At 38.0% G+C, this 17804-nt stretch overlaps 1 protein-coding gene across 10 annotated transcripts in view; it reads left to right on the top strand.

Annotated features, from left to right (window-relative positions):
- EXOC2 (exocyst complex component 2) overlaps positions 1-17804 on the top strand; it is a 330347-nt gene that overhangs the window by 209620 nt on the left and 102923 nt on the right. The window contains exon 23 of one of the 10 annotated variants that reach the window (XM_064279807.1): positions 17084-17200. The exons of the other annotated variants lie outside the window; for them this stretch is intronic. Within the exon in view, the coding sequence (XP_064135877.1) occupies positions 17084-17170 (87 nt within the window). The 3' untranslated portion in view covers positions 17171-17200. Of the gene's footprint in view, positions 1-17083; positions 17201-17804 lie in introns of those variants that run through there. 10 annotated transcript variants of the gene reach the window in all.

Here is a 17804-nt window from a genome sequence, read left to right as displayed (position 1 = left end):
ATATTCTTCAACAACTTAGTGTTTTCACTCAATATTATGTTTTTGAGACTTATGTTGATGGCATGCAGGTTTGTAAAACTAATTAGGGAGTGTCTTCCCTTTTTCTTCCTCTGAAGGAGTTTGTATAAGATTGGAATTATTTCTTGAATATTTAGAAGAACTCTTTTGTAAAACCTTCCATGCCTGGTATTGTGTGTGTGTGTGTGTGTGTATGTGTGTGTGTGTGATGATCTTTAACGACTGGTTCAATTTCTTTCATGGTTGTAGAACCATTCAGTTTTTTTTTTTTCGTGTTAACTGTAGTCATCTGTATTTTCTAGGACTTTGCCCATTTTGCCTATGTTTTCAAATTTATTGGCCTAAAATGATTTTATAATATTTTTACATTATGTCAGTCTTGGCTGTATCTTGGCAGTCCTATGCACAACAGAATCAAACCTTTGTGAACTGTAGGGTTTTAATTGGCTAATTTTTTGAAAGGAGGTTGCCAGGTCTTTCTTCCTAGTCTGTCTTACTCTGGAAGCTTTGCTGAAATCTGTTCATTATCCTATCAACACATCATATCAAGCCTCCACTGAAAGATAAGTGGTTGATACTAAGAGGTGCACTGGCCAGGAATCAATCTCAGTCTCCTGCGTGGAAGGTAAGAATTCTACTACTGAACTAACTACTGCTGCCCGCACCTGTGGTTAAGGCCTCTTTGTGTACTTAAACCTTGTTTGTTTGTATTGTCATTCCTTTTTTTTTTTTTTTTTCCGTCAGTCTTGCCAGAGTCTTTTCAAGGAACCAGCTTTGGCTTCACTGATCTCATCTCTCTTTGTATTCTTACTTACTGTTGCAGTAATTTTGGCTGTTATCTTAATTGCTTTATTTATGTAGCTGGTTGCATCTCAACCCTTCTACCCTTTTAATGTGAGCATTTAAGGCTATTCATTTCCCTTGAAGTTTCCTTTTAGCTGTATCCCATGTGTTTTAACATACTCTAGTTATTGTTTTTAGTTATTGTTTAGTTTGTGTTTTCTAATATTCATTGTGTTCTTTCTTTGACACACAAGCTGTGTAGAAATGTGATTTTAAATTTCCAAATTGGGGGAGCAGAGTAGCAGTGGGAGTTAGTTTTTCTCTTTGTTAGAGACTTGTAACTTCATTGTTCTGAGATCAGAGAATATCTTTTTTTTTTTTTTTAATTTGCTGAGATTTGCTTTGTAGAATGATACATGGTCAGTTATCTTAAATACTGGATATTACATTCTGTATATGTCTCTGGAAACCCTGGTGGCGTAGTGGTTAAGAGCTACAGCTGCTAACCAAAAGATCGGCAGTTCAAATCCACCAGGTGCTCCTTGGAAACTCTAGGAGCAGTTTTACTCTGTCCTCTAGGGTCACTCTGAGTTGGAATCAACTCGACGGCAATGGGTTTGATTCAGGTTTTTGGTATATATGCCTCTTAGACGAAGTTTGCAAATTATGTTCATTTTTCTGTGTTAAAATCTTTCTGTCATTTCTCTCTGGCTATGTTAAGATCTTCTCTTTGTCTCTGATATTCTACACTTTCACTGTGATGTGGCTCTTGGTATGATTTTTTTTTTTTTGGTCCCCCTCACCCTGATGCCCTTTCATCAATTCTGGAAATTTTTCAGCCATTGTCTCTTTGACTATTATTGTATTCTCTCCTACAAGATCTTTTAAATATTTTTTTAAAACATGTCTCTTAATATTTTCTTTCATTTTTTCCTTCATCTGTAGTTGTCTGTGATGGTTAGGGATAATTTCTTCAGCTCTTTTCATTTACTACTTCTTCAGTTGTGTCTCATCTTGCTGTTTAATATGTACAATGAAATTTTATTTTAGTTGTTTTTCATGTCCAAAAATTCATTTTGGCTTTTGTTGTTAAGTAAAGGAAAATTATTAACTTGGTCAGGGATAGTATAATTTCAAATATCAGTGGAGGAAATGCTGGCAGTGAAGTTTTTTTCAGTGTCCCTTAGGTCATTCTGTGTAGGTGGCCAGAGTTAAATATAGTATATGGTCAAATATAGGACTACCCATATTAAGGAGAACATTGGAGCAAGCAAGTGAAGCATAATAAGTGGATATAAGGTGGTTAACTTGAGTTATTTAAAAAAATTCCTAGAAAAGGAAGAAACCACTGAAGTTTTGGGTATGATAAAAAGATTAGGTTAGAACCACATTCGGAGGTAAAAGAAGTAAGAAAGGACTAACCTGACTAGTAAGTGCAGGAAACATCATCTATCCTTCTGTTTCATCCATATTTCTTCCAAATTTTTTGTTGGTTGGTTGGTTTTAACAGTGCCAACCGTACTAGAAATTAGGAATTTATTTTTTTTAGTTAATGAATTACATGGCGTTTATTTTGTCCACATTTGACTTATTAGTGGTTCGGTAACAAAAGAACGTCAGTTTGCCATCTGTCCTGCTAGCCATTTGTAAAGAGTTCAAAAAATATATGTACATATACTAATTTGACTGAACCTAGTTATCTACCCCCAAGTGTCTCTCAGTTTGTCATACTGTGGGGGCTTGCATGTTGCTGTGATGCTGGAAGCTGTTCCACTGGTATTCAGATATCAGCAGGGTCACCCATGGAGGACAGGTTTCATTTGAGCTTCCAGACTAAGACAGACTAAGAAGAAGGACCCAGCAGTGTACTTCTGAAAGAATTAGCCAGCGAAAACCTTATGAATAGCAGTGGAACGTCGTCTGGTATAGTGCTGGAAGATGAGCCCCCCCCAGGTTGGAAGGCACTCAAAAAACGACTTAAAGTAGAAAAAAAGAAAAAGTAATGTCAGCATTAATTCGTGGATGGAGTCGAGCTCTCAGGACCTTCATTTGCTGATGTGGCACGACTCAAAATGAGAAGAAATAGCTGCAAACATACATTAGTACGAAGCATGAATCTTGGAAAATTAGAAATGGCCAAAAATAAAATGGAACCCCTAAAGATTGATATCCCAGGCATTAGTGACCTGAAATGGACTGGTATTGGCCATTTTGAATTGGACAGTCATGTAATCTACCATGCTGGGAATGACAAAGAGGAATGGTGTTGCATTCATCATCATAAGGAACCTTTCAAGATCTATCCTGAAGTACAGTGCTGTCAGTGATAAGATAATATCCATATGCCTACAAGGAAGACCAGTTAATACAACTGTTATTCAAATTTACGCACCAAATACTAAGGCCCAAGATGAAGAAATTGAAGCTTTTTATCACCTTCTGCAGTCTGAAATTGATCGAACATGCAGTCAGGGTCCATTGATAATTACTAGTGATTAGAATTTGAAAATTGAAAACAAAGAAGGATCAGTAGTTGGAAAATATGGCTTTGGTGATACAAACAATGCCAGAGATGGAATGATAGAATTTTGCAAGACCAACGACTTCTTCATTGCAAATACCTTTTTTCACCAACGTAAATGGCAGCTATACACATGAATCTTGCCCGATGGAATACACAGGAATCAGATTGACTACATCTGTGGAAAGAGACCATGGAAAAGCTCAATATCATCAGTCAGAACAAGACCATCAATTGCTCATATGCAAGTTCAAGTTGAAACTGAAGAAAAGCGGAGCAAGTCCATGAGAGCCAACGTACGACCTTGAGTATATCCCACCTGAATTTAGAGACCATCTCAAGAATAGATTTAATGCATTGAACACTAATGACAGAAGACCAGATGAGTTGTGGAATGACATCAAGGACATCATGCATGAAAAAAGCAAGAGGTCATTGAAAAGACAGGAAGAAAAGACCAAGATGGATGTCAGAGGAGACCCTGAAACTTGCTCTCGAACATTGAGTAGCTAAAGCAAAAGGAAGAAATGATGAAGTCAAAGAACTAAACGGAAGATTTCAAAGGGTGGCCCAAGGACACAAAGTAAAGTATTAGAATGACATGTGCAGAGAGCTGGAGATAGAAAGCCAAAAGGGAACAACATGCTTGGCGTTTCTCAAGCTGAAAGAAACTGAAGAAAAATTCAAGCCTCAAGTTGCAATAGAGAAGGATTCAATGGGGAAAATATTAACACAGGAGGCATCAAAAGAAGACGGAAGGAATACACAGAGTAACTATACCAAAAAGAATTGATTGACGTTCAGCCATTTCAAGAGGTAGACATGATCAGGAACCGATGGTACTGAATGAAGAAGTCCAAGCTGCACTGAAGGCAGTGGCAAAAAATAAGGCTCCAGGAATTGAAGGAACATCAGTTGAGATGTTTCAACAAATGGATGCAGCGCTGGAAGTGCTCACTCATCTATGCCAAGAAATTTGGAAGATAGCTTCCTGGCCCACTGACTGGAAGAGATCCATATTTATGTCTATTCCCAAGGAGGGTGATCCAACCAAATGTGGAAATTGTCAGACAATATCATTAATATCACACGAAAGCAAAATTTTGCTGAAGATCATTCGAAAGTGGCTGCAGCAGTATATTGAAAGGGAACTGCCAGAAGTTCAGGCCCTATTCAGAAGAGGATGTGGAACCAGGGATATCATTGCTGATGTCAGATGGATCCTGGCTGAAAGTAGAGAATACCAGAAGGGTGTTTACCAGTGTTTTATTGACTATGCAAAGGCATTTGGCTGTGTGGATCATAAGAAATTATGAATAAGATTGCAAAGAATGGGAATCCAGAACACTTAAGTTTGCTCATGAGAAACGTGTACATAGATGAAGAGGCAGTTGTTCAGACAGAACAAGGGGATACTGAGTGGTTTAACATCAGGAGAGGTGTGCGTCAGGGTTGCATCCTCTCACCATACCTATTCAATCTGTATGCTGAGCAAATTATCCAAAACGCTGAACTATGTTTAGAAGAACGGGGCATCAGGACTGGAAGAAAACTCATTAACGACCTGCGTTATGCAGGTAACATAACCTTGCTTGCTGAAAGTGACTTGAAGCACTTGCTGATGAAGATCAAAGACCACAGCCTTCACAATGGATTACACCTCAATATAAAGAAAATAAAAATCCTCACAACTGGACCAATAAGCCACATCATGATAAACGGAGAAAAGATTGAAGTTGTTAAAGATTTCGTTTTACTTGGATCCACAATCAACACCCATGGAAGCAGCAGTCAAGAAATCAAAAGACACATTGCATTGGGCAAATCTGCTGCAAAGGACCTCTTTAAAGTGTGGAAAAGGAAAGATGTCACCTTGAAGACCAAGGTGCACTTGACCCGAGCCATAGTATTTTCAGTCGCATCATATGCATGTGAAACCTGGAAGACAGAAGAAGAATTGACGCCTTTGTATTGTGGTGTTGGCGAAGAACATTGAATATACCATGGACTGCCAAAAGAAAGAACGGATCTGTCTTGGAGGAAGTACAACCAGAACGCTCCTTAGAAGCAAGAATGGCAAGACTGCATCTTACATACTTTGGACATGTTGTGAGGAGGGATCAGCCCCTGGAGAAGGGCATCATGCTTGGCAAAGTACAGGGCCAGCGGAAAAGAAGAAGACCTTCAACGAGGGTGACTGCAACAGTGGGCTCAAGCATAACAAAGATTGTAAGGATCATGCAGGACCAGGCGGTGTTTTGTTCTGTGCTACATAGGGTTGCTATGAGTCAGAACCAACTGGAGGGCACCTAAAAACAACAAGAGTTATTTACATTCACTTGTATGAATGATGTAATTAGCTTATTTCTACAACAACAGCAGTTATCTACATTCACTTAGATAGAGGATGGCCTGATTAGCTTATTTTGCAACCTTTGTCTTCTTTCAACTGAAAATAACTGTTTTCTGTTATTTTTCTTGTTTAGAAACATACTTTTTAAAACATTTTTACCAAAAAGTCTTTAAAATAGTAAGTTAAAAATTTTTAATTATAAACATTAGAATGTATCAAAGTAGTAATTTTTACTTTTTTAACTACTGTGCTTGAGTTGAAGACAACTCTGTAGGAATTAAATGCATGTGCCATCTACTTGGAGATGTGTCTCTTCTCTAGGCCCTGGCATCATGAACATTTGCTGTGACACAGGCGGGGCTTTGTGACAGAAGCATGCCTTTGGATAGACACATTGTTGCCAGGGAAGGAAAAACAACAGATTATCCCTACATCTAAAATGGTATTTTTTCTAAAATAGTATTGCCAACTGTTTAAGTGCCTTAAAATGTCCTCCCTAGTTGAGTCGGAATCGACTCGACGGCACTGGGTTTAGTTTTTTTTTTTTTTTTTAATTTTTATTAAGCTTCAAGTGAACATTTACCATTCCAATCAGTCTGTCACATGTAGGTTTACATACATCTTACTCCCGTCTCCCACTTGCTCTCCCCCTATTGAGTCAGCCCTTACAGTCTCTCGTTTCGTGCCAATTTTACCTTCTTCCCTCTCTCTCTATCTTCCCATCCCCCCTCCAGTCAAGAGTTGCCAACACACTCTCCCGTGTCCACCTGATTTAATTAGCTCACTCTTCATCAGTATCTCTCTCCCCCCCACTGACCAGTCCTTTTCATGCCTGATGATTTGTCTTCGGGGATGGTTCCTGTCCTGTGCCAACAGAAGTTCTGGGGAGCATTGTCTCTGGGATTCCTCTAGTCGCAATCATACCATTAGGTGTGGTCTTTTAATGAGAATTTGGGGTCTGCATCCCATTGGTCTCCTGCTCCCTCAGGAGTTGTCTGTTGTGTTCCCTGACAGGGCAGACATCGATTGTGGCCGGTCACCAACTAGTTCTTCTGGTCTCAGGATATTGTAGGTCTCTGGTTCAAGTGGTCCTTTCTGTCTCTTGGGTTCTTAGTTGTCGTGTGACCTTGGTGTTCTTCCTTTGCCTTTGCTCCCAGTGGGTTGAGACCAATTAATGTATTTTAGATGGCTGCTTGTTGGCATTTAGGACCCCAGGTGCCACAATTCAAAGTGCGATGCAGAGTGTTTTCATAATAGAATTGTTTTGCCCATTGATTTAGAAGTCCTCTCAAACCAAGTTCCCCAGACCCCAGCCCCTGCTTCGCTATCCTTTGAAGCTTTCATTTTATCTCGGAAACCTCTTTCCTTTTAATCCTGTTCAATTAGGCTGACCTTCCTTGTTTTGAGTGTTGTCTTTCCCTTCACCCAAAGCAGTTCCCATCTACAGATTGATCAATAAAAAGCCCTCTCCCTCCCCCCCCCTCCCTCCCCCCTTTGTAACCACAAAAGTATGTGTTCTTTTGCGTTTTTTCTATTTCTCAAGATCTTATAATAGTGGTCTTATACAATATTTGTCCTTTTGCAACTGACTCATTTCGCTCAGCATAATGCCTTCCAGATTCCTCCATGTTATGAAATGTTTCAGAGATTCGTCACTGTTCTTTATCGATGCGTAGTATTCCATTGTGTGAATATACCACAATTTATTTACCCATTCGTCCGTTGATGGACATCTTGGTTGCTTCCAGCTTTTTGCTATTGTAAACAGAGCTGCAATAAACATGGGTGTGCATATATCTGTTTGTGTGAAGGGTCTTGTATTTTTAGGGTATATTCCGAGGAGTGGGATTTCTGGGTTGTATGGTAGTTCTATTTCTAACTGTTTAAGATAACGCCAGATGGATTTCCAAAGTGGTTGTACCATTTTACAATCCCACCAGCAGTGTATGAGAGTTCCAGTCTCTCCGCAGCCTCTCCAACATTTATTATTTTGTGTTTTTTGAATTAATGCCAGTCTAGTTGGTGTCAGATGGAATCTCATCGTAGTTTTAATTTGCATTTCTCTAATGACTAATGATCGAGAGCATTTTCTCATGTATCTGTTGGCTGCCAGAATATCTTCCTTAGTGAAATGTGTGTTCATATCCTTTGCCCACTTCTTGATTGGGTTGTTTGTCTTTTTGTGGTTGAGTTTTGACAGAATCATGTAGATTTTAGAGATCCGGCGCTGGTCGGAGATGTCATAGCTGAATATTCTTTCCCAGTCTGTAGGTGGTCTTTTTAATCTTTTGGTGAAGTCTTTAGATGAGCATAGGTGTTTGATTTTTAGGAGCTCCCAGTTATCTGGTTTCTCTTCATCATTTTTGGTAATGTTTTGTATTCTGTTTATGCCCTGTATTAGGGCTCCTAGGGTAGATCCTATTTTTTCTTCCATGATTTTGATCGTTTTAGTCTTTATGTTTAGGTCTTTGATCCACTTGGAGTTAGTTTTTGTGCATGGTGTGAGGTATGGGTCCTGTTTCATTCTTTTGCAAATGGATATCCAGGTATGCCAGCACCATTTGTTAAAAAGACTATTATTTCCCCAATTGACTGACACTGGTCCTTTGTCAAATATCAGCTGCTCATAAATGGATGGATTTATATCTGGATTCTCAATTCTGTTCCATTGGTCTATGTGCCTGTTGTTGTACCAGTACCAGGCTGTTTTGACTACTGTAGCTATATAATAGGTTCTGAAATCAGGTAGGGTGAGGCCTGCCACTTTCTTCTTCTTTTTCAGTAATGTTTTGCTTATCCGGGGGTTCTTTCCTTTCCATATGAAATTAGTGATTTGTTTCTCTATTCCCTTAAAGTATGACATTGGTATTTGGATTGGAAGTGCGTTGTATGTATAAATGGCTTTTGGTAGAATAGACATTTTTACTATGTTAAGTCTTCCTATCCATGAGCAGGGTATGTTTTTCCATTTAAGTGTGTCCTTTTGAATTTCTTGTAGCAGAGTTTTATAGTTTTCTTTGTATAGGTCTTTTACATCCTTGGTAAGATTTATTCCTAAGTATTTTATCTTCTTGGGGGCTACTGTGAATGGTATTGATTTGGTTATTTCCTCTTCGGTGTTCTTTTTGTTGATGTAGAGGAATCCAAGTGATTTTTGTGTGTTTATTTTATATCCTGAGACTCTTCCAAACTCTTCTATTAGTTTCAGTAGTTTTCTGGAGGATTTCTTAGGGTTTTCCATGTATACGATCATGTCATCTGCAAATAGTGATAGCTTTACTTCCTCCTTACCAATCTGGATACCCTTTATTTCTTTGTCTAGCCTAATTGCCCTGGCTAGGACTTCAAGTACGATGTTGAATAAGAGCGGTGATAAAGGGCATCCTTGTCTGGTTCCCGTTCTCAAGGGAAACGCTTTCAGGTTCTCTCCATTTAGAGTGATATTGGCCGTTGGCTTTGCATATATGCCCTTTATTATGTTGAGGAATTTTCCTTCAATTCCTATTTTGGTGAGAGTTTTTATCATAAATGGGTGTTGGACTTTGTCAAATGCCTTTTCTGCATCAATTGATAAGATCATGTGGTTTTTGTCTTTTGTTTTATTTATGTGATGGATTACATTAATGGTTTTTCTGATATTAAACCAGCCTTGCATACCTGGTATAAATCCCACTTCATCAGGGTGAATTATTTTTTTGATGTGTTGTTGGATTCTATTGGCTAGAATTTTGTTAAGGATTTTTGCATCTATGTTCATGAGGGATATAGGTCTAAAATTTTCTTTTTTTGTAATGTCTTTACCTGGTTTTGGTATCAGGGAGATGGTAGCTTCATAGAATGAGTTGGGTAGTATTCCATCTTTTTCTATACTTTGAAATACCTTCAATAGTAATGGTGTTAAGTCTTCTCTGAAGGTTTGATAGAACTCTGCAGTGAAGCCATCTGGGCCAGGACTTTTTTTTGTTGGGAGTTTTTTGATTACCGTTTCAATCTCTTTTTTTGTTATGGGTCTATTTAGTTGTTCTACTTCTGAATGTGTTAGTTTAGGTAAGTAGTATTGTTCCAAGAATTTATCCATTTCTTCTAGGTTTTCAAATTTGTTAGAGTACAATTTTATGTAGTAATCTGATATGATTCTTTTGATTTCATTTGGTTCTGTTGTGATGTGGTCCTTCTCGTTTCTTATTCGGGTTATTTGTTTCCTTTCCTGTTTTTCTTTAGTCAGTCTAGCCAATGGTTTATCAATTTTGTTAATGTTTTCAAAGAACCAGCTTTTGGCTTTGTTAATTCTTTCAATTGTTTTTCTGTTCTCTAATTCATTTAGTTCAGCTCTAATTTTTATTATTTGTTTTCTTCTGGTGCCTGATGGATTCTTTTGTTGCTCACTTTCTATTTGTTCAAGTTGTCGGGACAGTTCTCTGATTTTGGCTCTTTTTTCTTTTTGTATGTGTGCATTTATTGATATAAATTGGCCTCTGAGCACTGCTTTTGCTGTGTCCCAGAGGTTTTGATAGGAAGTATTTTCATTCTTGTTGCTTTCTAAGAATTTCCTTATTCCCTCCTTGATGTCTTCTATAACCCAGTCTTTTTTCAGGAGGGTATTGTTCATTTTCCAAGTATTTGATTTCTTTTCCCTAGTTTTTCTGTTATTGATTTCTAGCTTCATTGCCTTGTGGTCTGAGAAGATGCTTTGTAATATTTCGATGTTTTGGATTCTGGAAAGATTTGTTTTATGCCCTAATATGTGGTCTATTCTAGAGAATGTTCCATGTGCGCTAGAAAAAAAAGTATATTTTGCAGCAGTTGGGTGGAGAGTTCTGTATAAGTCAATGAGGTCAAGTTGGTTGATTGTTGTAAGTAGGTCTTCCGTGTCTCTATTGAGCTTCTTACTGGATGTCCTGTCCTTCTCCGAAAGTGGCGTGTTGAAGTCTCCTACTATATATGTGGAGGTGTCTATCTCACTTTTCAATTCTGTTAAAATTTGATTTATGTATCTTGCAGCCCTGTCATTAGGTGCGTAAATATTTAATATGGTTATGTCTTCCTGATCAATTGTCCCTTTTATCATTATATAGTGTCCTTCTTTATCCTTTGTGGCGGATTTAAGTCTAAAGTCTATTTTGTCAGAAATTAATATTGCTACTCCTCTTCTTTTTTGCTTATTGTTTGCTTGATATATTTTTTTCCATCCTTTGAGTTTTAGTTTGTTTGTGTCTCTAAGTCTAAGGTGTGTCTCTTGTAGGCAGCATATAGATGGATCGTGTTTTTTTATCCAGTCCGAGACTCTCTGTCTCTTTATTGGTGCATTTAGTCCATTTACATTCAGCGTAATTATAGATAAGTAAGTTTTTAGTGCTGTCATTTTGATGCCTTTTCATGTGTGTTGTTGGCCATTTCATTTTTCCACATGCTTTTTTGTGCTGAGATGTTTTTCTTAGTAGCTTGTGAGATCCTCATTTTCATAATGTTTAACTTTGTGTTTATTGAGTTGTTACGTTTTTCTTGGCTTTTTTCTTGAGTTATGGAATTGATATTCCTTTTTGTGGTTACCTTTTTATTTACCCCTATTTTTCTAAGTAAAAACCTAACTTGTATCCTTCTATTTCGCCTTGTATCACTCTCCATCTGGCAGTTCAATGCCTCCTATATTTAGTCCCTCTTTTTGATTATTTTGATCGTTTATCTATTGATTTCCATGATTTCCTGTTTTGTGTATTATTTTGTTTATTTATTTATTTTTTAGAATTAGTCTTAATTTGTTTGTTTTTGTGCTTTCCCTGTTTGAGTTGCGTTGATATCAGGACGTTCTGTTTTGTGACCTTGTCTTGTGCTGGTACCTGATATTATTGGTCATCCGGCCAAACAATCTCCTTTAGCATTTCTTGCAGTCTTGGTTTAGTTTTTGCAAATTCTCTAAACTTGTGTTTATCTGTAAATATCTTAATTTCTCCTTCATATTTCAGAGAGAGTTTTGCTGGATATATGATCCTTGGTTGGCAGTTTTTCTCGTTTAGTGCTCTGTATATGTCGTCCCATTCCCTTCTTGCCTGCATGGTTTCTGCTGAGTAGTCTGAACTTATTCTTATTGATTCTCCCTTGAAGGAAACCTTTCTTTTCTCCCTGGCTGCTTTTAAAATTTTCTGTTTGTCTTTGGTTTTGGCAAGTTTGATGATGATATGTCTTGGTGTTTTTCTTTTTGGATCAATCTTAAATGGGGTTCGATGAGCATCTTGGATAGATATCCTTTCTTCTTTCATGATGTCAGGGAAGTTTTGTGTCAGGAGTTCTTCAACTATTTTCTCTGTGTTTTCTGTCCCCCCTCCCTGTTCTGGGACTCCAGTCACTCGCAAGTTATCCTTCTTGATAGAGTCCCACATGATTCTTAGGGTTTCTTCATTTTTTTTAATTCTTTTATCTGATTTTTTTTCAGCTATGTTGCTGTTGTTTCCCTGGTCCTCCAGAAGTCCCAGTCTACATTCTAATTGCTCGAGTCTGCTCCTCTGACTTTCTATTGCGTTGTCAAATTCTGTAATTTTATTGTTAATCTTTTGGATTTCTACATGCTGTCTCTCTATGGATTCTTGCAACTTGTTAATTTTTCCACTATGTTCTTGAATAATCTTTTTGAGTTCTTCAACAGTTTTATCAGTGTGTTCCTTGGCTTTTTCTGCATTTATCCTAATTTCATTTGTGATATCTTTAAGCATTCTGTAAATTAGTTTTTTATATTCTGTATCTGATAATTCCAGGATTGTATCTTCATTTGGGAAAGATTTTGATTCTTTTGTTTGGGGGGTTGGAGAAGCTGTCATGGTCTGTTTCTTTATGTGGTTTGATATGGACTGCTGTCTCCGAGCCATCACTGGGAAACTAGATTTTCCAAGTAGTCAGCTGGTGCGCTGGCTCCTAGTTCTGAAAACAGTCGCTGTCTGCCCGTATTTGTTCGTTTTCCGTCTCTAAGTCTGTGCTTGTTGTTCAGAGTTCGTGATTGTTATGTATGTGATCGATTCCCTTGTTTTTCCGAGTCTTTGTTGCAAGAGGGCTCCGCGGTAGCGTCCACCTAGTCCGCCATCTTGGCCCCCGCCCCCTGGGTTTAGTTTTAATATGTAGAACTTTAGTGAGTGAGTCTATTTCTGATTACATATTTACTGAATTATCAACTTTTTTTTTTTTTTTTTTTTGAGAGAGAGGTGCGGTATTCCCAGTAGAGACATGGGGTCTGAAAGATGTTGTGCACTGAGGCCTCCACTTCTCTGAAGAGCCTTTCCCAGTCCCCTGAGCACTCCCTCTCTGCTTCCTCAACAGCCGTATTCCTTGAGCATATTGTTTTATATCCTTTCTACCCTATTAGACTGATTTCTTTAGTAACAGGATTTTTTGTTTTGTTTTCTGTTTAACTTCTATTCCCTACTAGCAGGTAGAGTTAATGATGGACGAGTCTCACCGTTGCACGTCATGCAGGAATCGAGCAAACTGTTCATGTTCATGTTCAGCAGCTGGTATAAATAGGGCATGAGCAAAAATAGGGCAGCTGAAGTATTAGTAATTAAAAAAAAATTAGTAATAGCAACTAGCATTTATTATGGGCTAAGCAAGTTTCATGAGTTATCTTTTTTAATTTCCACAATAAGACTGAAAACGTGAGTACCGCACCTCAGGTTAAAGTTAAGGAAACATGTTTAGAGAGGTTAAGTAATGTAATCCGCTTCATACAAATCAAAAGTTACAGAGCCAGACTTGATCCCATGAGCCCAAAGGCAGTGCTTCTATCCATACTACAGAGATTCAGAAATGTGTTCATTATTTTTTCTTGTTATCGACATGTACCTCTAATTAAATGCTGTTCCAGAGATCTAAGTTTAGTATGTTGTTGCTAGCTAGTTGCCTTCGAGTCAGTTCCGATTCATGATGACTGCATGTGTGCGGAGTAGAACTGCACCATAGGGTTTTCAAGGCTGTGACCTTTTGGAAACAGATCACCAGGCCTGTCTTCCAGGGCACCTCTTGGTGGGCTGGAACTGCCAGCTTTTGGCTGATAATCCAGTGCTGAACAGTTTAAATCATCCAGGGACTCTGAAAGAGTACTGAATCCAAATATATTAAAGGAAAGGGAAATGAGGTTTTTTTTTTTTTTCTAAGTACCTCTTATTAAGCAGATGAGGAGCCCTGGTGGTACAGTGGTTAAAACTCTGGGCTGCTAACCAAAAGATCAGTGGTTCAAACCTCCCAGCTGCTTAGCAGGAGAAAGATGTGGCAGTTTGCTTACGGAAAGGTTACAACCTTGGAAACCCTGTGGGACAGTTCTGCTCTGTCCTGTAGGGCCGTTATGAGTTAGAATCAGCTCAACAGCAGAGGGTTTGGTTTTGGTTACCAAGCAAATCTGAGTTATCTACTTGTTTTCTGGTTCGATTAAGGAAGATTTTGTGCATCCTCCACTAGAAGTTAATATGAATATAGGTTATATTTGTTGAAAGAATAAACATACTAAAACAATTCTTTGTGAATCAATTTGAAACTTTTCCCAAATAGTCATTTAATGAGCCAGATTAGCAGTAAGAAAGAGAGAGAGAAAAAAAAACTTAACCATAAAAGAGTCTTAAATGATGTATAGTTGTCTTGTTCTTCCAGCACAATTTATTGAAAAGTCTTTCTGTCCTCATTATATTTCATTGGTGCCTTCGTCAAAAAATCAGATGATCACCTATGTATGTGACTCTGTATCTGGACTCCTTATTCTGTTTCATTGATCTGTATGTCCTCATGCCAGTATTACATTGTGTTAATTATTACAGCTTTATAGTGAGTCTTGAAATCGTATAGTGTAAGTCCTCCAACTTTATTCTTCTTTTCAGAGTATCATTGCTGTTTGAGGTCTTTTTCATTTCTACACAATTTTTAAAATTAGTTTGTGAATTTTTACAAAAGAAGGCCTTTTAGGATTCCATTGAATTTGGGGAACTATTGCAACTTATTATCGATCCTTCCTATTTATTTATTTTACCTTACCTCACCTCATAGCACTATTTTACTTTTTCACCTCACCAGTTGATTCTGACTCATAGTGACCTCCTGTGTATAAAAGTAGAGCTGTGCACTATAGGATTTTCAGTGGTGGATTTATCGGAAGTACATTGCCAGGTTAGATCATCTTTAATGTCTTTCAGTGTTTTCTCGTTTTCAGTAGAGATTTTGCACATCTTTTGTAAAAATTATTCCTAGGTATTTTGTTATTTTCTATGTTTCTTTTTTAATAATTTATTTTATTTTTATCGTTGAAAATATCCATAGCCGAACATATACCAATTCAACAATTTCTACATGTACAATTCAGTGACATTAATTACATTTTTCTAATTGTGCAACCATTCTCACCCTCCTATTCTGAGTTGTTCCTCCCTCATTAACATAAACACTCTGCCCATCTAAGTTACCTGTCTAATCTTTTGAGTTGCTGTTGTCAATTAGATTCCACATAGATCTTAAAAGAGCACAGTGCTCAGGGCAGACATTCTTTACTGGTTAAGCTACTGTTTGGTTTAAAGAAGACTTCAGGGGATATTTTTGGTTTAAAGCTTACAAATTATCTCAGGGAAATAGTTTGAGGAGTTCATCCCATGGGAATTTGAAATTTTGTTCTGCATGTTCCCCATTTTGATCGGGATTCTTCTACACAATGTTTGATCAAAATATTCAGTAATAGCACCTGGACACCACCCAGTTCTTCTGGTCTCATGGCAAAGAGGCAGTTGTTCATGGAGACAATTAGCCACACATTCCATATCCTTCTCCTGTTCCTGACTCTCCTTCCTCCTCTGTTGCTCCGGGTGAATAGAGACCAATAGTTGTGCTCTCAATGACTGCTTGCAAGCTTTTAAGACCCCAGACACTACGCAGCAAACTAGGAGGTAGAACAGAGAAGCATTAAACTTGTCGTTAGGACAGTTAACTGGGATGTCCCATGAAATCATGACTCAAAACCTCCAAACCAAGAAAGCGAATCCCATGAAGTGTTTGTACATAAGCAGCCTCGGCAACTAACTATTTTTGTCGTTGTTGTAAATATATCTATCATATAACTTTTGCCAATTCAACTTTTTATTGGTGTGCAACTTACTGACAGCAATTACATGAATTGGCCATACAACCCTACTCTTAATCAATGCAATTTTTCCATCACTGTACACCAAAAGTCGGCACTCCCTAAGCAATAACCTTCCCTTTTCCCCTCCCTCCCACCTCTGGTAACCACTAATGAATTTTGGTCTCTATACATTGCCTGTTCTTGTCTATTTATGTAAGTGAGGTCATATAATATTTGTCCTTTTGTGATTGACTTATTTCACTCGACATGGTGTCTTCAAAAGGAGCCCTGATGATGCAGTGATTAAAGCACTTTGCAGCTTTTATCTTAGCCAACCTAGTGGGAGTGAAATAGTACCTCATTGTGGTTTTAATTTGCATCTCTCTGAAGGCTAATGATGTTGAGAGTTTTTTTTTTCATGTGTTCGGTGGCCATTTGAGTGTCCTATTTGGTGAAATGTCTGTTCAAGTCCTTTGCCCATTTTATGCATGGGTAGTTTGCCTTTTTGTTTTTAACAAAAATCTGTATGAATTTTGGTTATTAGATTCTTATCAGATACATGATTTCTGAAGCTCCTCTCCCAGTTGGTAGCTTGTCTTTTAACTTTTTTGGTAAAGTTTGTTAACGTCTACCCCTGAAAGCATTGCCATGTCATTTTTTTCTAAGAAATTTATGGTTTTAGTTTTCAAATTTAGGCCTTTACTCTGTTTTAAATTTGTTTTTGTGTATAATATAAGGTATCGATCTTCTTATATTTTTCTGCATGTGGAAATCCAGTTTTTCCATCACCATTTATTGAAAAGACTCTTCTTTCCCCATTGAATGGACTTAGCACCCTTGTCAAAAATCAGCTGACTGAGCACAGCTTGACCAAAGTAAATAGTGCTACTAAGAAGCACACAAGAGCAAAGGATGTTTGTGATAAAGAATATGATGTATATATTTGGCAACATCAACAATAACCAAAAAATGAGTGTATGGTCACAGTACATACATGTATAGGCATATATGGGTATGGGTAGGTATAGGTACGTACAGATGCATGCACAGATAGAAGTATCTGCAGGTACAGATATGTGCATGTGCACATATATGTTCAAAGAGGACATAGCTTCAGATATTTCTGAGACAGAACCAAACACCTTGCAAGTTTGATTTGCTGGCTTTTGAAGATTTCGGACCTTATTCTCATGGGACAACTCAGTTAACTGGCATAATATAGTTTACAGAGTTCATGTTCTGCATCCTAGTGAGGTGAGTAGTGTCTGAGTTCTTAAAGGCTTACAAGCAGACATCTAAGATATAACTGTTGATCTCTACTCCTCAGGAGCAAAAGAAGGACACCAATGTCTCAGAGAAGAAACTAGTCTACAGGGCTAATAGCCTACATGAGCCACAACCTCATCTGCCATGAGACTAGTAGAACTAGATGATGCCCAGCTACCACTACTGACCGTTCTGATGAGGACCAAAGTAGGTGGACCCTAATAAAAAGAGAGAAAAACGTGGAACAGAACTCAAATTCTTAAAACGTACAGACTTGTATTGTGTGAGTTGAGACTGGAGGCCTCTCTGAGCCTATTGCTCTGAGATACTCTTTAAACCTTGAACTGAAACTATCTCCTGAGGTCACTTTTTAGCAAAATAACAGATTGGCACACAAAATACCTGTGAGTACCAAAACCAGAAAACCCAAACCCACTGCCGTCGAGTCAGTTCCAACTCATAGTGACCCCACAGGTTTTCCAAGGCTGTAAATCTCTATGGAAGCAGACTGCCACATCTTTGTTTCACAGAGCCACTGATAGTCTCAAACTGCCAACCTTTCAGTTAGCAGTCGCTTACTTTAACTACCGCACATCGGGAGCTCCTTTCTGTGACTATTGTACTCCATTGAAAAAACGTGTATCTGAGACCAGAGGGTTAACTGTTACTCTAAAGCAGTGATGAGAAGAAAAGGGGCCAGGGAAACTAGAGTACTGGAAATGGAACAACCAGAACACAATTAAAGACTATTAACACATTGTGAAAAATGTACCTAATGTCAC

The sequence above is a fragment of the Loxodonta africana genome, chromosome 1 (assembly GCF_030014295.1).
Source record: "Loxodonta africana isolate mLoxAfr1 chromosome 1, mLoxAfr1.hap2, whole genome shotgun sequence".
Taxonomy (NCBI): Eukaryota; Metazoa; Chordata; class Mammalia; order Proboscidea; family Elephantidae; genus Loxodonta; species Loxodonta africana.
This window is presented reverse-complemented; position numbering and strand designations above follow the sequence as displayed.